At 38.5% G+C, this 23,374-nt stretch overlaps 1 protein-coding gene across 1 annotated transcript in view; it reads right to left on the bottom strand.

Moving 5' to 3' along the window:
* Positions 1 to 868: 868 nt before the first annotated feature.
* The window catches only part of LOC148533753 (cytochrome P450 2K1-like), a 37,268-nt gene continuing 14,762 nt past the window's right edge, over positions 869 to 23,374 (bottom strand). Inside the window, exon 6 of the mRNA XM_088467240.1 lies at positions 869 to 1,047. Within this exon, the coding sequence (XP_088323366.1) occupies positions 869 to 1,047 (179 nt within the window). The remainder of the gene's footprint in view (positions 1,048 to 23,374) is intronic.

The following is a 23,374-nucleotide window of genomic DNA, read 5'->3' as shown; positions in this document are numbered from 1 at the left end:
TCAAACATAAAATATTTATTTTAAACAATTTAGGTGTTTTATTATTATTTTTTTTTAATTCACCAAAAAGATGAACAAAAATGAATTAAATATATTGGTGGGCCTGTTTAGGGACTGCAACGTTTGGCATAAGTAGTGCCTCATATGGCCCGACTGCCTGTTTCCACTCAGGCCTCACGTTCTGCATCTGAAAATTAGAGAAAAAAACAGCGTATCTCTGATTCTTTTTGGACAAATGCAAGCAATAACCTTAAATAGAAACTTATGCACAAAATTAACTATAGTAAAGATTATTAAAATATAAAAAAAAAATTTAAAAAATCCCCCTGCACACCTTATGATGTTTTTGTAATCTGGCTGATTGGTGCACATATCATCTGGGACGGGACGCCACAGGTTTAAATACTTCTTGAGAAAAATGAGGCCCTTAAATTTATTATTTACATTATCTATTGACTAAGAGCCAGATTCAGAGATGTCTGCTCATCCAAGCATTCCCTAAAACATAAGGGGCTAAATGTAATAGGGTGAGAGTTTAGAAAATATGAGCGTTAAGCAGTAACCTCTCACATTGGTCGAGTTTTATCTTCAAAATGGTAAAATGGGAAATTCAGAGTCCCTTAGGAAAAATGTATATTTTCATTATTAGGGATTACAGCCAGTAATATTCACCGATTTATTCCTCTACATATTTTTAATATACTGTACACATAATAAAAGTTATACTTTACGTTTACGAACAGTGTCATATGTAAGAGTGCCCCACAAGAGTCCTCTTTTTGTTTTATACATATTTAAAATTAGATGTTACAATTCTAGACAAACAGGACATACAGCATTTGCAAATGAGTTTGTCTGAAAGCACGTTCTATCTGCGAGGTATAGCACAGATCTCATGAGGTTTGGGGGCGTTAGTAGCCCCAAATGCAGGGGTGATGTCCAGCTGCGCTCCGGGAGGAGCCTGGAATGTGAAGTTCTGCAGCAGTGTTGTGAAGAACAGAAAAATCTCCATTTTAGCCATATTTTCCCCAACACAGCTTCTTTTACCTGGGACAGACAACAACAGGAGACATTAATACAATATAACTGCTAGAGGGTCTTCCCCCCATTGCATTTAGGAAGCAGTTTACAGTATTTATTTTCTGCTATTCTGTTTCCAGTCGGACTAAAGCCTTGTATCCGCAATATTAATGGACGACTGAATGATAACAATATCGTTATCGTGCAGCAAAATCTTGTCAACGACCAGCGTTTCGCATTCACGCTGGTCGTTGCCGACATCACTCATCGCCCGAACATGCTGTCAACCTGACGATATCGTCAGGATGGCCATGTTTGGGGATGAGGGTAGGTGCCTGCACTGAACGATATATCATTCAGTGCGGGCACTATGCAGTTAGTACATGTCTAAATGATAACGATATCAGTCTTTACACTGACGCGTAGCGGATATGCGGCATAACAGAACCATATCCAACTATTTCTGATTAAAGTTTACTTATTAAAGAGAAGACACTTTGTATTAAACATGTCATTGGATGAAAACATTGTTGACAATTATCAAAGTTCAAGTCTTCATCACTATACATTTAAGACCATCGCGACCATTGGGGCTTGCGATGAGGCTCTAAGGTTGGTGATCGAGCGGGAAGCTCCCCGCTGACATCAATGCTGATGTCGGTGCGGCCGCCCACAAAACGGCAAGCGCCTCCGTTTGTGAAACCACTCCCCCGCCACACCTACAAAACGGGATAAGCTGTCGATCAACATTGACAGCCGCCCCTTTTGTAGTGAGCTCCGGAGTGAGAGAATTTCTCTCTCACTCCGGGGCTTGCGCACTCACAGTGCGGCCGCTGCGCGTGCGTAGGCCCTAAACATCGACCCGCTTGTGAGCTCTCGGCGCTTGCGAGCGGGTCTGAATGAGGTCCTTGGACCTTTACTTGGCAGTGGCAAATAAATATACTATTACACTCTAATTCTTTAGAAATACAGTATATAAGTGATTTAAAATGCATGCAATTTTAATAGCAATCTACAATGTCACATTAATACAATAAATCATTATAATATGAACTGCTACACTGTATATATCAATACAAATGTAATAAATATATATATATGTATATATATCAAAGTAATCATAGTTCACTGTGCACATCTCATGGAGACGTATTCATTATCCAGCCACAGATTGCGGCAGGAATCGTTATGTAATGCCGACGACTGTTTAGCAGCCGGATCATATGCAAACAACGGCAGCCTGGTGGGTCGAAATCCTGACAGTTGCAGTAAGTACCCTAACCCTCCCCTCTCCCCCCTAACCCTAACCTCCCCCTAGTGCCTAACCCTAACCTCCCCCTAGTGCCTAACCCTAACCTCCCCCTAGTGCCTAAACCTAACCCCCCCCGTCCCCGCAACCTAAACCTAACCCTCCCAGGGGGATGCCTTATCCTCCCCTAGTGGTGCCTAACCCTAACCCCCCTTCCCCTACCCTAACCCTTCCAGGGGTGCCTAACCCTAAGTCCCCCTGGGGGTCCCTAAACCTAACCTTCCCCCCACACGGCTAGACGCTAAGACACCCGGCATACCTTCGTTCTCTAAACCGGGTGTCGGGTTTCCATTGTGGGGCTGATGATAGGCGTCAGGATTTTGACGCCTATCTTTAGTCCCATGTCGGGATGGTAGTGTGGGGATATAGCCCGCCTGCCGGTATGCTGATTGCATCCCATTGCGGCAATGGATACTAAAGTACTGGAGCTATTCAATTTTGCTCTGGTTGTGGGAAAGTTGCTTTAAAAACAACCTCCTGTGAGCCTTATTACTGACACTTTCACAGCTAATTGCTAGGTGTAAAGGCTACTTTGTCAAGATCACCTTTGGACGGGGAGCAAGGCTATAGTGGGACAGAGGGATCTGAATGGTTCCCTTGTTGTAACCCGTACCTCCTTCACATTGTTGTAAGTTCCCACAAACAAACTCCAAAAACTTCCAGTTTCTGGAGTTTGTTGAATATGGGTAAGGGGTGGGAATTAGCGCATCGACGGTGTAAAGTTAGACAATAATAGAATAGATCACCACCGTTAGTTCTAGTGGGTCATTAGATCGTCAATTATAAGATCTGCAGTAACAAGAGATCGACAATGTTGTTATCATCTATGACACTAGATCGATATTTCACACATTTAATACATATGTTAGATATAGTAATTAGATCGGCAATAAATTGTTAAACTCAATAGTGATAAGACATTGATGAGATCGACAATGAATATATCGACACATGCAAGATCGCCAATCAAGAGATCGGCATTTTGCTAATATCCATTTTATAGATCGACAATATTGATATCGACACAGGATAGATCGACATTATGAATTAATCTAGTGATAAGATCGACAATGAAGAGATCGACATAGGACAGATCGATATACAGCTGCCAATCCAGATCTAAATGCAGCTGCAAAAATGAAGTGCCAGCACCTATTCCCTAGTCCTCCACCTCCTCTCCAGACTCCCCAAAATGCCTATCTGTTTAAGCCCACACTCTGCCATCTGATCCTGGCTGTCTAAGCCTAGACACAGCTGCCAATTCCTAGCAGTCTCACCCTGGACGCCCCTCGTCATTGCAAACCCCGGCAATTCATTAAATCCAAAGCTAATTTACCACAAAACAAACTGGAGGAGATATATCAAAAATATCTATTACTAATTCAACAAATCCTTCAGATGTACTTCTGCTACCACTTAGGAGCTAACCCTATAAAACAACTGGGAAAACCTATTCTCATATGGAGCGCTTTCACTTGTAGGGAGGCTGGTTTAAAGATAATCAGTACAGAAATAAATAAAAAACATAAAGAAAGATATATATAGAAATCAAATATTCAATAAATATCTATCACGTAGTACAGGTTGAGTCTCCCATATCCAAAATGCTTGGGACCAGGGGTATTTTGGATATCGGAATACTCTGTATTTTGGAATATTTGCATAAAATAATGAAATATCTTGAGAATGGGACCCCAATATACGCACAGAATACATTTATGTGTTATATACACCTTATACACAGCCTGAAGGTCATTTTAGAATATATTTTTAATAATTTTGTGCATCAAAAAAAGTATGTGTACATACATAAAATTAATTTATTCTTCATATATACCTTATACACACAGCCTGAAGGTTATTTTGTACTATATTTTTAATAATTTGTGCTTTAAACAAAGTTTGTGTACATTTAACCATCAGAAAGCAAAGGTTTTACTTTCTCAGTCATGCAAAAAATATTCCGTATTTCAGAATATTCCGTATTTCGGAATATTTGGATATGGGAGACTCAACCTGTAACAATATGACCAACAAAAAGAATGAAAAGAATAAAAGTTCATTAAATAATTACTTAGTTATGGGGCCCCAAAATCTTAGCAATGACACCTTTAACAATTGTTAATTTGTATCTCAACTCAGGTTGTTAGAATTGCAACATAATGTCCTGTACTCATACTGTATGTTAGGAGTTCACAGTGAACCTGGTATAATGATGCACAAATATATTAGGAGCCTGCTGTATAGTGGTTAATGCAGAAACGTATATTCTCTCTGAAGTTGGCGTGCTATCTTACACAGTTAATGTTATAATTGAAAGTTTAAGGCAGGGCCCTAATTATGCTTGTGGGCCCTGTGCTCCTGCACAGAGGAGACATGCCCTGTGGGCTGAACTAGACACCTTCACCTACGATCACCCCCTTGCCTCTCATCTACGCTGCCAGCTGCAATGTATTCCAGTAACGGTGCACTGGGCTCCTTCTTTGCACTGCTAAAAACACAATCTCAGTGCTGTGAGGCAGTAACGCTAACCATTACACCGTCTGTGCTGCCCACATCTGGGCATAATGCATAATGGGGGAATTTGTGAATTTGTACTGTTTGGCATAATGTGTAAAGGGCACTACTAATATTGTGTAATTTGGATAAAGTTGACTATTATGTAGTGTAATGTGCATAAGGTGCACTACTGTTTGGTGTGATGTAAATTGTTTCTATTCTGTGTGTTTACAGGCTTCCTTAGGAAATCACGCCTCTTTTTTCTGCTGCCTGCAGTGCACACTGTCTATGTTCACGATATGCGTGGGACCAGCGATGCTTTTTCTGGCACAGGGTAACACAATGTCTAGTTACAGTTCTGGTTCAAGGTATGAGCACCCATAGGCAAAAGTAGGTAGCATGTAAATAGTATGCCATCTCTGCTACATTGTATCGGTAAGTGTGCTTAGCTATCATCAGTCTCTCTGTTATTACACTAGGCATGGAGGGGATGGGGGGTGCTGGCATGTGGATTGCTTCCATGCTGATTGCGATGTGAATGGTGTATATAAAATGCAGGTGCGTCACAAGGGGGGTGCGTTTGTGAGGGGTGCCACCAATGTGCCAACTTCTCCTCAGTGACAGGAGCCGTGTCCCACACATTTTCAATACCTGTCATCTCTTTGGTGCTGAATCTTATAATGTCCACCATAAGTTTAAAAAATCAATCTGGGAAGAAATTTCAAAGAGCATTTCTAAAACGGAGGGTATTAAACGTAGTGCAGATAGCCGTAAAAAGAGGCTTAGGGACTGTAAGAGGTGAACAAATGAGAAAATCCAATCCAGTCGCAAACTTCAGAAAGATTGGGAGAAGTTGGAACAACACTTTCAAACGGTACAAGATGACAAAATACCAAGCACCAGCGGATAAGGTATACTTTTGGAATGTATATTTATTTTTTAGAATACTAAGAGGTTTATGTTCTAATCCCTTGAGAGAGATTTCTAGTGGATGTATTTAAATCAACCCCAATTTTTCTTATTTCATTTAAAAAAAAATTTTTTTACGAAAGTGAAAATATTCATTTAATATTTTATATCAGTTAATATGTATATCTTAATCCACATTATGGGCCTGATTCAGAGCCGCTCGTAAGCGGCCGTTTGCTCGCTCTGAGCGATGTTTTCACATCTGCGCATGCGTATGGTTTGTAATACGCATGCGCGAACCAGTCAGTGTGGCCAGAAATCATTTGTTCGCTATATAGCGAGTGCCTGCTATTTTGAGTGACAGGATGAGGCGTATGTGGGTGGTAACAGGGGAAGGTGCTTGAAAACAGGGAGTGGAGATCCGAACGCAGGCGTGCTTAAAGGTCAAAACGGGCGTTTTATGGGTGTGCATAATTTAAAAAGCAGCGTCATCGACCACGTCACTTGGTTATTTTAGAGCCAGAACTGCTCGCAAGATTGTGGTAGGAAAAACCAGCCACAAGAATAGCGAGCAGCTCATACGCTGTTCGATGTACTCGATTAATCTATTAAATAGCGGACATGACATATGATGCGAGCGGCCAGGGGGCGTTCTTTACAAAATAGCGGCCGCAGGTTTTGTTCGCTCGTTCAGACATGGAGGCATCAACAGACCGCAAAGAGCGAACGGTTCATTTGAATAGCCACCCCCTTTTCCTGAACGAACGTCCACAAATTGCGAACGGCTCTGAATCAGGCCCAATCTCTTTCCAAGCCTTAGCAAGCAGAATCAATAGTATGTTATAAATTTGGATAAAAACTTTAATTTACATTTAATTTTTTTTGTTCATAAATTTATATATATATGAAAAGTACACAAGAGCTTTAGATACAAAATTCCTCCAAAGAATTTCATATCAAGGAAAAAAGCAACAATAACAGCTCCACAGACAGGTGAGGAATTGAAGTGCAATAAAAAAGGGTAAGATTTAAAATCTGCAAATGAGAGGCCTATGTATTAATAATGGCGGTACTGAAGCCAATTGTTAAAGGTGTAACTAGGCGATAATATTTTTATATTTAAAAAAAAATACCTGCTATGTAGTACCTGGAACTCGTCAGGACAGCGGATGCGGTAACCGCTGTCCCTACTAATTACGGCCCCGGCATTTCAGAGAAGTCTTTCAATGAAGTGAAAGACTGTCACGGAAGAAGCTGATGCTGCACATGCGCACTGCGTCAGCCTCCGGGACTTACTAGTGGCTACAGGGGGAGAGGTCCAGAGATGGCTCTCCTGTTCCTGGACACCCCATAGACAAAGAGTTGTTTGCAAGATCTACATAGGTTGTAAACTCCATGTGCTAAACTCTGAAATCATTGCATTTTTGAATTTTATTACATAGGGGTCATATCGTAGTCCCCGTGTTGTTAATAATGGGGACTGATATTTAAAGTGCAAATTATCAGTTTCCTGTAATTTTTATGGAAATTTTTATGCAATTTTTCATGGAAAATGTAAAATTGTTAGCTTTAATCAACACAAGTTGTTTAGATGAGGAATTGATAAATAATTATGTCTAAATAATATTTATCCCACCCAAATTTTAACAGAATCATTAGAAAAGAGACGCAGAAGAGTGTGTTTTGGGGAAAAAGAAAAAAATTACCTGTTAAAACAACAATCCACGGTTGGTATAAGAGACAGCACGGAGAGATTACCAGGTGCACATGCGTATATCTATGTCCTATTGCTGCTCATCACCCAGACAGTCTCAGGTGATTATTTCAGATGTTGAGTCCTGTAATTGATATTCCAGGAGTGGCTCCACTGCACTCAAAGACTCTGTGTCAACAGTCAATGTCAACTGGGTCTGTAACATAGTGGGTACATAGTACTGTATATTTTGTATATATTTATGTATGTGGGTATTTGTATAGATGGCTACATGTCCATGCATTTTAATTATCATCAAATATTTGCATTAATTACATGTGGACACAGCTAGTTATATGTTTCTATTTATGTTTTTATTTTTATTTATATTTTTTTATTTATATTTTCAATTTATTTTATTTATTATATATTTTGATTATGGTAAGATTTCATTAAGGATTTCTATTATTGGTTTTTTTTATCTATAATGAACATTATGGAACACCTTCTCATTAAAGAACAATAATTATCTAAAACACTAAACACCTGTCTTTAAGTAAGAGGAGTGAATAAATGGAGACCATTAGCCCTCTATCTGGATGCACCTGCTTCTTGAGAAAGCCGTGGTACATGGAGAACCGCGTTGAAGGTACAGGTGCTATCCCTGCTGCACTGTGCTGCACTTTACTCTGACTTCTCTGACTGTTCTTTGGATTGGACAATACACCTTGGGTCTCTGTCAACATGGAAACCTCTGTCACTGTGGGTTATTTGCCGAGGTTCAGCCCGTGATATCCACCCAGTGACCGCACGCCAGCTGGAGTGCTGTGGTGTGCTGTCTGGCTAGTCACTACACAATTAGCCATCTGTGTGAGATAGATCCTCCATACAGCGTGAGGACTGACTGTTATTCACATCTGCCATCGGCGGGACTATTGAATTTGAGTCTGGTGTCCGCTATCACAGACAACCGTCAGAGGAGCACATTGATCTGTTATTTTACTGGGTGAGTCTGCAGCTCCCCAGTAAAAGACATTCGGCAGCGCGAGTTTTCTGGATTAGCTCATTTAACAGTTAGAGATTCAGTTTGGAGTTTGAAACTCACTTACTCTTCATCTGTGAGTATATACAATATTTACCCAAGCGGATAAAAGTCCAGAGACTCTGAATTATCATCATTACTGTGTCTTTTTACATCTAACAAATATGGAACGATAACCAAAGGCATATTTTAAGTAACATGCTCCCAGATTGACACTAGAGACTTTTGTTACTGTGTTTATTCTGAGTTTCGCTACTTATGATTACAATCAACCTTAACAGTGCAACCTTTGTATTTTTGCAAGAATAGACTGTTTTTATTTAATTTTTATTTTTATTCATGTGTTTATTTTCTACTACTATTCACTTTAATACTCCCGGGAGATATACATTTGTGGATAATATTTTAAATTATATTTAATAAATTGTTAGTATATGGAGTTTGTTTATCTTGTATTTTTGAGCGCCACTAAGCACTGCACATTACTCAAAATTGTGAACCAAATATATAAGGAGGGAACTTTAGCAATCGGTGCTTAATCAAGGATGTAAATTTAAATGGTAGGTAATTCCACGTAGAAATTCCATATTATCCACAATACCCAATTGTGCAACACATGTGCGCATAGCAGTTTCATGTGCTTTGGTGTCACATTTTTCTGGGGTGCGAGGAACATTTGCTGTGATTTTTTCAATATTGCGTATGGTTACATGTTGCTCCATCAAGAAACAATTTAACAATCTGTATACATCCAGTTCTTCTCTCCAAGTATAATGTTCCAACGCCGATGCCAGCCCTCTCATTTATTTTGAGTATATACTCTTTGTTGTCGATGTTTCATTGAACGATTTTGCATGTCAATCTCCTTACTGTCGATCTTTATATGATAGACTTTTGTCGATCTTGTGTATGTCTATCTGTGTTATGTTTAGGTTGTATATGTCGATCACATGTGAGTCGATGCATAGTTATTGATTTGTTGTGAAACAAATGTAATGTTGAGCTTGTGATTTAGTTGATCCTGTTATTGCCTATTAATCATAGGTGCCGATTATTACTTTGTCTGTCAAATGACCATGTCTAACTATTAGTTGTCGATCTTAGTTTGTCGATCGGTACATTGTCGATCAACATACTGTCGATAGACACTCCGGCAACCCCTGCCAGGATGTGTGCAATAAAGGGCAAATACGTTTAATACAAAAATTAGTTGTGTATATTGGTCACATACAAATATATTTACATGGTACATACAGTGCGTAAAGCAGGCTGAGGTAACCTGAAGCATGCCACCTGTTGTTGACAAATAACTTCCAGTAGGCCCAGCAAACATCACAGATGCTGGGAGTTCTAATTCAGCTGGGGAACTACAGGCTGCTTTCTTCTGATGTAAACAACAAGTCTTGGTCCCATTATACCTAACAACCTCCGTGAGTACAAACTAGTAAATGTCTGTTTACAGTATGTTCTAGCAGCACAAAAATAGAAAAACCAGTGCTATAGTGTTATAAATCAATTACAGATGGACGGTTTATGTAAAAAAAACAACCAATTGGTAATTTATTATACTAAAATCGGCACTTCAGTGCATAGAACAAATTTCATATAAACCATAAGAACATGCATATAGCATCTCAATATACATTTTAACAATCAAAAATTAAAAATAATAATAAACTAAATTGTCCTAAAATAAAATAAATAAATTCTAATACATTCACCAAAGGCCATCAATGGATACAAAAGTTGGAATAAGAGCGCTCTCCATATAGTCCCAAAAAGGTTACTAATGGCAACCCAACATTACTAGTTAATGGCTGAAATAACTGTTAGGAAGTCCTCTGGCATCCAGCAATTAGAGAGTGTAGGCTGAAGCACAATAAATTAATAGTAGCATCACAACATTACCAGTTTTTGGCTGAAATAGCTGTTAGGAAGTCCTCTGGCATCCAGCAATTAGAATACAAAGGCTGAAGCACAATCAACAAGGAAGAATCCAAGGCTGCAGGAGTTAATCAAAGGGTTAATCCAGGGACAGAGTATAAATCCAACAAATCCAACAGATCTTTAAAAGTCCAGTTGGGTAGTAGTGATGGGTTTCAATGCGTTTTGCTCAGCAATGACTGCTCAGCTTCATCAGGAGTATGTAGTGTGGGTCAGAGAGCTACCCTTATATACCCAACAGATACTTAGATATTCAAAACACATGTAATTAATAAGAAACATTAAAAAACGTCCATCAAACTCTAAAGAAAAAGTTTAGGAGGCAATCCTACTTAATCTTTGGAATATGGGCAATGTACACAGAATAAAATATACTGTTTAAAAGCAAAACTATCAAAGTTTTACCTTCTCACATCATAAGTATTGATCTGAATCTTTCTATAGTTCTGTACTCCCAATCACGTGATTATCTCAGGTCACGTGGTCCGACATTGTCCAATCAAGATGGAAGTAAGCAAAAACACATCAATAGAACACGTGTTAGGTCCCCTTGGGTTCCGCTCATGTGTTTGGACCTGATCATGTGATAGGGGATTCCAACTACATCAGGGGAAATCGGCTAGGAAACTGATATCAGGAGAGATAAATATTTGAAGCAGCATAGCACTTAGAAAGTTGTAGTACATTCTAAATATTTAGAATTAACATGCAGATCTAAAGAATTGGTTCATGCCACCAGGTGAAATATCACTTCTAGATAGATAAAATGAACAGCGTACTTAATCTTAAAATTTGTCACAATATATAAATTTGTATAAATTACTAGATTATCAATAATTTTAACTGAATAATAAAATGTATCACCAACTAAAATATGAAGTAAATAAAATTAAATAATTATAAATTTAAAGATTATTATAAATATATTATAAATATATAATAATTAAAAATATATAATAATTATTATAAAATATATAATAATTAAAAGATAAAAAATAAAGTAAAAATAAAAGAATGATAATCATATAAAATAACCAGAAAATAACCTAAAGAAGTTAAGAAATGAATATAATTTTAAAGAACTTTAGGTTATGACAGAATTAAGTTCCATTGACTCATTCAAACCTTTGGGGTGCAGAGAGTTAAAATTAAGCATCCAAAAGACCTTTCTACTACATAATTTATTGAATCTATTTCCACCCCTCTAGGTCAGTGCAATTGTAGACCTACCATTTTCTAACAAGAAGGATCACTTTTATTTTTGGTGTTAAATTGTCTGGGGACACTATGTAGTGTACTACGATTTATAATATTGCACCAATGATCCATAAATTGGGTCCTCAAGTATCTAATAGTGTGGCCAACATAAAGTAGGCTGCATTCACAAGACCGTAGATAAATAATGTACTTAGAATCACAGTTCATAAAGGAATTGAATATATAATTCCCCCCTGTGAATGGTAGATTAATTTCTGTGGTTTGCCTGGCCATGTGGGAACACATGGTACACCTTGGTTTGCCACATCTATAAAATCCTAGGGGTCTCTAGAAGTCAACCAGCTTGAACCAATCTGTATTTGATTTACAATCTTGTTCTCCTTTATTTGCTCTATATAGCTAAGTGCCAGTATACAATTAAGTGATCTGGAAGGTGACATGGGGGTAAGATGGTAACAGATCACAAAGAATGTTGTATTGTGTTAGGACCCTGTAGTTTCGGGAGATGAAACCATTGTTGTATTTATTGATGAAGGCAAGATCCCTATCTTGTAAAAAAAAAGGGGGGTTAATCCCCTGTTGTTCCTCAGCACACTAAATTATACTTACAACAATATATGAAGACTATATGGTAATAGAAATTCAGATATATTAGTTGCATGCATTAGCAAATACATAGGCTTCTCTGTCACTAGCACTCCCTAACACTAAGGGGTTCTTTTACTTGGTATGACCCATCCCTTTTCCCTGAAACGTACTGCCAGATTGATTGAGCAGCTGCCATTTTTTGTTTACGATCCCTATCTTGTCCCTTTTCTCTGTCCAAATCTTGGTTTTTATTGATTTTTATTCTTTTTAGACATAAAAGTGTGTCCCTATTCATGTCCAGGAACTCTGTATATGCCTTTTCTAATAATACTTCGCGGTACCCTTGTGACTTAAAGGTATTGATCATATCTCTGGCTTGAAGTGAATATCTATCTACCGTGGAGCAGTTGCGTCAAAGACGAATGAAGTGCCCCTTGGGTATATTATGTTTCCACAGAGCGCAGTGAGCACTATCATTAAGTAAATAGGCATCCGTATTGACGGGTTTTGTATAGTTTGAGGTGATCATTTTTCCATCATGAATCTCGAGAGTCAGGTCCAAAAAATTTACTCGATGACTATCAAAAGTGTGAGTGAAATGAAGGTTATGAGAATTAGTGTTAAGAAAAGTGACAAAGGAAGTTTCAGAAAATAAGTCCCCATCCCAAATGAAAAACAAATCGTCTCTATAATGGCCATAGAAAACCAGGTTCTCCACCCAGCCACTCCCCCACACATGGGTTTCTTCAAAGTCCCCCATGTATAGATTTGCATAGCTGGGTACAAACCTGGTTCCCATGGCCGTTCCCATCACCTGTAAATAATGTGTACCCAAGAATAAGAAATGGTTATGACTAAGAATAAAGGAAACTCTGAATTAAAAGAGAATCTGTGTTCCTCTGTGTTCTAGCAGCACCTCCACAAGCAAGGCCCTCATTTTTTTATAAGATGTATAAAATTAAAAAACCTCTAGATCAAAGATGTCTTTTAGGATCTAAAGAACTTGATCCTAGATTGATCTTCCCTCATATTTTTTTTAAAGAATCAAAACATTAAATTAAATAAATTAAAAACTAAGCAATCCTTCCATCCTTTTCCTGTCTTCAGTCCATAAACATCTTCCAACTCCATTGGGCCTCTGACCTAGTTAAGGAAAACATTCTTGGTTTTTAAAATTTCTAGGGGTCATATAGTTTATCAAACTGCCATCCTGTCTACCACTGCAACGCCACTCTGTGCCATGTTCAAAGCTGAACTGCCATATGTTAGTGATGCCCTCTGCTGTCGCTTAGCTTAATCAGCCAGCTATCTGGATGCAACCTTTTTGCCCTAAGCTAGATGAAAAAATCAATAATGTGAGCTGTGAGGTGGTCAAAATTGACTGAAAATTACTTTAAATAAATGTTATTGAGGTTAATAATACTGTAGGGACAAAAACAGGCCAGAATTATGTGATTTTAGCTTTTTTTATGATTTTTTTTTAAGAAAAAATACAGATCCAAAACCAAAACTAAACACGCAAGGGGTGGTTTTGGCAAAACCAATCCAGATCCATAACACGAGGAGATAAAGATCCAAAATCAAAACAGGTCACACATCTCTAGTAGATGCTAATAGTATATGATCACATATTTGTGGAACACTATTCTTACATTATGCTACTTCCTATCCACACAGAAGCAACACATCCCCAATATTAGGCTATGTATAAGCAATACAGATTGCTGGATATAAAAGGACTAATCAATGGAATATGGACCAACCAAAGATGGTCACCACCACAGGTGAAGCCCGGATTACTAACAATGGCGATACTGGCCATTGGGTGATACAAGAGAACTTATTGAGAATCCACCAAACCGCTGATGAAATGAATGTCTGTGGACAGGACTGGACAGGCGCAGTGACACATAGAGAACAGGTACCCACTGTGCATACGTGAAAGCCAAAACCAGGAAGTGCAATTCGTTACCGCAAACCAGGATTACAAATGAGGACACTGACTATAAAGCACAGTAAGAGGACACCAGCAGCTATTTGCACACCAGCAGCCATTTGCCCATGAATAAGTCCCAAAAGGGATGAAATGTGTTGGGGGAATTCACAAATTTGCTTGTGACTTTATATTTATATTTGTGATTGTATTGCAGTTTCTTTGACCTTTGTTATGCTGACAGTGAATATTATCTAAATTTTCTTATGAAACAGTGCAATATTATCAAAAGTAACACATGATGTTTATTAACACATCACACTGACATAAAATAACATTTAATCAGCATATATCACCATCACAATGGTGTAGTATCCCTGGATCATCAAACCTAAAATGATGCAGCCAACCGCCTTTCAGTGTGGAAATAGTGAAGCACAAAAGACCTTTCAGTCCTGGATACTGCTGGCTTAACTGTTGACCGGTCAGTCCCCACTCAAGAGTGATGTCCAGTGAGAGGATGTCCTTTTGCTTAATGCATTACAGACAGTTGTTCTGACATTTTTTTTTACAGGTGTCTTGGATGCCTCATGGACAAGAGAATGTGAATGGCTACAGGGATCGTAGGCGAGTATGTGTGAGTGCATGTTGGTAGTTGTGGTTCTCCAAGTACCAGCATGCAGGGTAGGCTTGCTGGGACCTATTTTTTTTTATTTTTTACACAATCAACCCAAGACCCACCACCCAGGGGTTCTGGGAATAGCCCAGGGCTATCAGCTTAGGCCTGGGGTGCAATGGAGTGGCAGAACCCCTTTATTGGGGGGTTCCACTTCCCTAGTGATCCTCAGGCTGGGCTGACTAGCAGACAGGTGCTGAATGCTTTGGCTGTGGGATGCAGTGGAAGAGGCCCCGGCTGCGGCATTACACCCCCACTAGAAAGAGTCCGGTGCTGGTTGTGGAAAATACAGGGGACCCCCTACTCATTTTGTCCCTTATATATTGGTCAACCAGGACTGGCTCACTAAGCCTGCTGCTGGTTGATGAAAATACAGGGGAACCCTACTTTTTTTTCTCCCTGTATTTTCACAACCTTGACTGGCTCAGAAAAGCCTTATGCTGGTTGTGCTTTTAGGGAGGAACCCCCATTTTATTGTGATTTTTAACAATTTACTATTTTTTAACACAGAAGAATGCAAGGATCTCAGGGATCTGCATGTTTCTGTGTAACTCGGACTTGCTCTGGCTATACTCGCTAGCCTGTAGCAGGTCTGAGTTTTAGGTCACTATTGTGTACAAGTTAAACACTCACACTCTATTACATTGGCCGAGTTGTATTGATTGGTAAATATTTGGATGCGAGTTTTGACATTGTGGTTGCGTGGGTGTGAGACACATGCGAGTTTGCATGTTCTCGCACCCTATTACATACAGTCAGGTCCATAAATATTGGGACATTGACAGAATTTTCATATTTTGGCCTCTATTCACCACCACAATGGCTTTGAAATGAAACAAACAAGATGTGCTTTAACTGCAGACTTTCAGATTAATTTGAGGGTAATTACATCCAAATCAGGTGAACGGTGTAGGAATTACAATGGTTTCTATATGTGCCTCCCACTTTTTAAGGGGCCAAAAGTAATGGGACTGTCAACTCAAAAGCTATTTCATGGACAGGTGTGGGCTATTCCCTCGTTATTTCATTATCAATTAAGCAGGTGAAAGGTCTGGAGTTGATTCTTGGTGTGACATTTGCATTTGGAATCAGTTGCTGTCGACTCTCATTATGAGATCCAAAGAGCTGTCATTATCAGTGAAGCAAGCCATCATTAGGCTGAAAAATCAAAACAAACCCATCAGAGAGATAGCAAAAACATTAGGTGTGGCCAAATCAACTGTTTGGAACATTCTTAAAAAGAAAGAACGCACCGGAGAGCTCAGCAACACCAAAAGACCTGGAAGACCACTGAAAACAACTGTGGTGGATGACAGAAGAATTATTTCCCTGGTGAAGAAAAACCCCTTCACAACAGTTGGCCAAATCAAGAACACTCTCCAGGAGGTAGGTGTATATGTGTCAAAGTCAACAATCAAGAGAAGACTTCACAAGAGTGAATATAGAGGGTTCACCACAAGATGTAAACCATTGGTGAGCCACAAAAACAGGAAGACCAGATTAGAGTTTGCCAAACAACATCTAAAAAAGCCATTACAGTTCTGGAACAACATCCTATGGACAGATGAGACAAAGATCAACTTGTACCAGAGTGATGGGAAGAGAAGAGTATGGAAAAGGAAAGGAACTGCTCATGATCCAAAACATACCACCTAATCAGTGAAGCATGGTGGTGGAGTGTCATGGCGTGGGCATGTATGGCTGCCAATGGAACTGGTTCCCTTGTATTTATTGATGATGTGACTACTGACAAAAGCAGCAGAATGAATTCTGAGGTGTTTCAGGCAATATTATATGCTCATATTCAGTCAAATGCTTCAGAACTCATTGGACGGCACTTCACAGTGCAGATGGACAATGACCCGAAGCATACTGCAAAAGCAACCAAAGAGTTTTTTAAGGCTAAAAAGTGGAATGTTATGCAATGGCCAAGTCAATCCCCTGACCTGAATCCAATTGAGCATGCATTTCACTTGATGAAGACAAAACTGAAGGGAAAATGCCCCAAGAACAAGCAGAAACTGAAGACATTTGCAGTAGAGGCCTGGCAGAGCATCACCAGGGATGAAACCCAGCGTCTGGTGATGTCTATGCATTCCAGATTTCAGGCTGTAATTGCCTGCAAAGGTTTTGCAACAAAGTATTAAAAAGTGAAAGTTAGATTTAGGATTGTTTAGTTTGTCCCATTACTTTTGGCCCCTTAAAAAGTGGGAGGCACATATAGAAACTGTTGTAATTCCTACACCGTTCACCTGATTTGGATGTAATTACCCTCAAATTAAATCTGAAAGTCTGCAGTTAAAGCACATCTTGTTTGTTTCATTTCAAAGCCATTGTGGTGGTGAATAGAGGCCAAAATATGAAAATTCTGTCAATGTCCCAATATTTATGGACCTGACTGTAGCTCAATACTCGCACATTTTCAAAACTAGGACCCTATTAGAGTTAATAAATGTACCATGGCAGTTTTAGCAGCAGGATATGTGTGTCTCATATAAGCTAAATATTGGGGTTACAAGGTATTGGGACAGAAGTTTCCTGAATTGATCTCTGGTGGATAAAAAAAACATTACCTACTCCATGGCCTGTAAAGATTCAGGTGGAGGCACTGCCAGAAATCAAGGAAGGTAACAGATATACCAGTTACAAATTCACCACTACAACATGGCACTACAGTCCAGACATGTATGAAAGGGGTATTACATTGGAGGCACTGCTGAGATTATCAAAACCACACTCAGTGCTATCCACTAAGCTAGCGCCATGGCAGTGTTGTCACCAGAAGAAATAAGGAGGTGGTGTGAAGAACTAACAAAATGACAGAAAATGGTTTCACCTTACAGGTATATTTCAAAAAGGTCACTGGTGAGGAAATAATTCAGATTCTTATCACTGTGCCTGAGTTACTGAGACCAGGTTACTAGATACCAGCGCTCTTGTGATTGAAGAAAATGTAATCAATTGGAAATGAAGAGGATTCCTGCTCTGATTCGAGGGGCGAAAATAGAGATTGCAAATTGCATTTCCAAAAGCGCAGGAGGTGACCTTCTCCACCGTACAACAGCCTAATGTTGAGGAGGAAGATAATCAGATCCCTAGTAAAGCTGACCCTATTAGAAATTCTAACAAAGCTCTTCTTACCACTTTGGTGAAAATGATGGAACAAGTGTACAAAGCCCAGCATGAAGGGAATAATTGGAGACTGAGTTATTTTACAGGGATTGTGTCTGTACCAGCTAGAGAAGATTCTTATGATTGTATTTCTATATTTAAAAGAATGGGCATGTTCATATCAGACTAAGAGATAAAAGGAGCAAGGATGCAGTGGTTAATTTTTGTATGCCCAGAAAACCGTGTTTAAATGGTCTGACATTCCTGCATTTCTCTAGCCTCTCCCTGTTCCACCAAATGCTGACTACCTGTCACTCATTTTGAGTGAACCCTCTGTGCAAACGTAATTGCAGTTCAATCACTGCACATGTGCAGTGTGGCTTTTGCGCATGTCCAGTGGCTAACAGTCGCTCAATCTGCGTAAACATCGGCATTTACATGCAGATCTGAAAAGAAGTGAAGAAGCACTGGGACATCTAGTTATTTTTACTACACTTGTTTTACAGCACAATCCTATTTTATAACCTGGTCTGGTTTTAGTATAATCAACATCCTGGCTCTATTGTTGTCAGGGTGAACATATTCATAATTTAGAATGCAACTGAAGGCCAGATTCTTATTGGACAGATTTGTGGCAAATATTGTATTTAAACATATGATAACTCTCAGGCCATGGGGCTTTTGCGGGGTTTCATCACATCTCTTGTCTACACATCAATGATGGCCCCATTAGCTTTATCCAAAATAGCCCAGTTTACTGAAGGGGAAGGCGCCAAATGTAATAGGGTGAGAGTTTAGAAATGTGATAGTTTAGCAGTAAACTCTGACACTTTTTAACCTCGCCAAATGTAATAGAGTCCCAGAACATACAAACTTGCATGTTTATAGACTAAAAAAAACTCATGATTTAAACTCTCATCCAGATGTTTTCCCATATTGAAGATAAAACTCGACCAATGGGAGAGATTACTGCTAAACTCTCACATTTTCTAAACTCTCACCCTATTACATTTGGCCCGACATGTTCATGACTTTTGAGTCAGGATTTATCATTAGCTGGGTGATAATTATTTATATATACAAATAACAGAAGATCTGCACTGGGGAATCCAGCACAGCTGAGACTTTATTTTAGCAATTGCAGAGAGTTAGCATACACACAATAATTTCAGGATTACATCATATTATAGTTCAGATTTTTATAAAGTTGTCTTTTGAAAGAACTGCAGAATCACATTTTTTGCAGATGTAAATAAATGACCCTAATGGCCGAGTCACACTGCCCAATAGATACATGTTTTTGTTGCTGGCACTAGATGAAAAATGGCTGCATATTGAGATATTGTTGGAGCTTGAACAGGATAGTGATGGTCAGTCAGGGTGACATGTTCACAGCAGTAAAATTGTTTTACATTGTTTTCATCTATGGTGACAGAAGGACTGACAGAGGCATGTGAGGGCTGTGTATCACTCAGACTGTGGACTGTTTTCTTAGATTGGATAACCAATGGGGAGAAGGGATGCGGAGGGATTTGAGTTAGGGATTCTTTATTATTGTCTGTGCCCCTGACTGAGGGCCTGATTCACACTTGTAAGCTAATACCACTGCTGTTGTGAATTTGTACACAGCGGCTGTGTGAAAATATGCAAATGTTGCAGCCGCTGGGACTTGTATAGAGACAACCACTGGCGGCTTTACAAATCCAAGATACTGCATAAAAAGATGGAGCATCAGATGCAGCCTATATGCACCTCCCTCCACCATGTAATCAGTCATATCCATGTGCTAAGAGAAAGGGTGAAAGAATAAATTCTCTGGAATCACATGTGAATAATAAAAAACAATGTAATAATAATCAAATATAATTATTTATTAAGTATGTAATAAAATTAAACATGAAAACAAAATTACACAAGTACATGAAAATGATAATACAAGTGCTGAGGAATCTCCTATAGTTACCCGTATAATGTTCTTTACCTCATTACAACAACATAAGCAGTGTTACCAGCATTATGGAAGTATCTTAGATACACTTATTTATTGAGATATCCACATTCCATTGAATTCGGGAGTTTCTCAGATTACACAAAGTAGAAGTAAAGGGGTCCATGATGCATTAATATTTTGTTCTTTTGTTCCCTCAAGTGTCATCTCCTTACCATTGTATTTGCCAACATACATAGCTAAACTTTTTCTGCATATCATGAATGAAGGCGAGTACAATGCTCCACAGTATTATTATGCATAGCAATTATCATTCATCCATAATAAGCGAAGCACTAATTCCAAATTCGACACCAGTAGCTTCAACATTAGTGCTAATAAAGGAAATATTTATTAACATTAAAAAAACCTTCTAAAATATCTATATCTGATACAGTACTGTTGTTTCCTTATGATGCTATAAGTCTAAACAATGTGAGATATTTTTCAGATTAGCTTGTGTGAATAGACGTTCTAGCTGCGAGGTATAGCACAGGTATCATAAGGCTGTGGGGCAACATTAGAACCCACTACAGGTGTAAGGTCCAGTTTAGCTCCTGGAGGACCCTGGAATGTGAAGTTCTGCAGCAGCGTTGTGAAGAACAGAAACAGCTCCATTTTAGCCAGATTTTTGCCAACACAGCTCCTTTTACCTGGGACAAACAAAAACAGGAAATATTAATTTTACGTACAGTAAATGCTACATTATCTATCACATTTTAGTCACTTTACCCTGGAGTGTAAGTGGTTATTGTGACGATTTTTAGGACTGAAACTTAAAGTGAAAGCAAGTTTGAAGTAGTCATGCAACAAATATCTGAAACATGCCTGTTGTAACTGTTACACAGGCAACATTTAATTTTAATTGTTGCAAGAAAGAGGTTGTATTTTTAGAAATCCATGAAAGACACATTAACCATATCGTAATGTGGTTGAGATATATTGATGATATTCTCATTATTTTGGAAGGGACAGAAACTCATGTTATTGAATTTGTTAAAATACTCAATAAGAACTCTTTCAATCTGAAACTGACTTTGGAAGCATATCCATCTCAAACAATTATCCATTTAGATCTTTCTTTATTGTCAGGTCCAAGAAATTTAAAAACTGATGTTTGTAGAAAACACACAGATACTAATAGCATTCTCCATTTGACTATGCACATTTACCAGCCACAGAACTTGGAGTACCTAAAGGAGTAAGCTTAAGGATGAAGAGAAATTGCTCAGAACCTCACACATTTGATATGAGAACATGTGAACTGAAAAATCAATTACAGCAATCAAGGTATCAACAAAGCCTATCAATCCACCAAAAGTAGTAGAGAAGTACTCAACTACCCTAAACCTCGGGGGAAAAAACTGGTAATGATAATACAGTAAGGTTCAATAAAACCCACTGTAATCAATGGAATGATATCCAAAAAGCCATAGAAAAACATTGGCATATTCTACAGACCGATATTATATTATCCAATACTTTAGAAACTAGAGTTTATTACAGTTGGAGGAGGGCTAAAAACCTTAAAGACAAGTTGGTAAACAACATTTCTCTTGTCATAAAGAAATACAACAGGAAGTGAGGATTCCATCAATGTGGCAGATGATAAGGATGCCAATATATTATTCAAACCCCCCAAAAAATCAGGATAGATATGGCAACATTTTTAAAATTGAAGATTTCCTTAATTCTTCCACCCAGGTGTAATTTACTGTTTTTTCTGCGCTTGTGGAAAAAGTACATAGGAATGAGGCCATTTAAAAATACCTTAACTCTTCCCTATAAAAACTCACTTACCTAAAAAACCAGCTGGGTGACTTGGTTGAGGATGATCATTAAAATAATGAAAAGAATCATAATTTTTGTCAAGAATTTAAGTAGGATAAGTATATTAATTAAAACCCAATCAGAATATTTGGTTTAGTGTAAGTGGTTGAAATAATCCATTGATTGTCCTCCAGTAGTAATGAAGAAATGACTAGACCCTTTCTAATTGACTTTTCATAAAAAGTAATAATTACAATATGACAAACTTACTTTAACAGAGCAGCCGGTTTCCTTCCACACTCACAGGTAGAAAATGCAAACGCCACACAGTTAGGGTCGTAGTGGGAATCGAACCCATAACCCCAGTATTGCTAACCATTACACCATTTGTGCTGTCTACTATTTAGATATTTTGTATGGATTTGTATATATTATAGATTTATAGTCAGATTATGGCATACTAGAATAATTACCCCAATTTTGATAGGAAGTAATCAACAGAAAGGGGCATAACCTAACAATTTAACACAAAAGCAACTTATCATACGAACATTTTTGCATGGAAGATTATTGGCTCATCCTAACTATCCTTAATGTACCATTTTAATAGTTTGGCTGCTATTTTAATGTTATTGAATAAAGATATGTTTTAGAGATACAGTGTGCACCATTATATCTACTTTTCTTCATTTTGTTTGTATTATGACTATTTAAACTAGGTGTAGCACCACCAGTTTATTATTTAACAATTTGTTTTCTACCCCTTTAGGAAAAATCTCTGACTGAAGTTGGGTGCTTGGAGCACTAGAATTTGATGTGGTTTAGGAAAGTTGAAATTAGCTTTCCTAAACATCCCACTTCTAACACCACTTATGACAAGGACACCTTACTGATGTCTCTCACATGTGGGTAATTGCTAAACACTTTTCTTTTATTATCAGGATGGCAGAAATAAAGAAAGCATTCCAAACAAAAGAACCCACTTTCATGTGACACTAATGATGACTACACATAGTTCACCTCCCTAGTTACCGGCCAACCAGTAATTGCAAGCTTATATAGCCATGAGCTCCACCCTATCTTTGTATGGAATCAAACCCATGTTTTCCTAACAGCTTTCTTGATCCCTATGTAAGGCTGATAAGACCAGGTGCTCTGACTGTTTATCTGCTAGAGATACCATGGGGCCTGCTATTTATATGTGTATGTATATACATCCAAGCTGTACTCTATATTAAGAATACTGTAAAAAAGATTAGTTCCACATATTGCAATATATTTTGTGCTGACCAACTCATGCCAAAGTCTTCTCATCTAGTCAGCCCTATGAAATCAGACATTTAAACAGGACAATTGCTATACTCTATTCTATACCAGATATCACTCAGATGTTGAATTTGGTAAGTACTAGGCTCTTGTTTGAGGCCAACCTGCACACAGGCTTAAAAGTAATACTTCACCAAAACCATTAACTGTTGGGCATCCACTCAGAAATGGTGACATTGGGCCTCAATTAGAGCTGGACACAAAGACGATTACAGACGCAGATCAAGTGACTGTGATTGCGTATAAGCAGCTCTGTGGATGTGCAGCGATCGTACTGCGACTACAGACACAGAGGAATCCATCGCGAAGTGATTGACAGGCTGTCAGCACTTTGGGGTTGTGATGGGGG

The sequence above is a fragment of the Taudactylus pleione genome, unplaced genomic scaffold (genome assembly GCF_031769625.1).
Source record: "Taudactylus pleione unplaced genomic scaffold, aTauple2 ptg000070l, whole genome shotgun sequence".
NCBI classification, from domain to species: Eukaryota; Metazoa; Chordata; class Amphibia; order Anura; family Myobatrachidae; genus Taudactylus; species Taudactylus pleione.
This window is presented reverse-complemented; position numbering and strand designations above follow the sequence as displayed.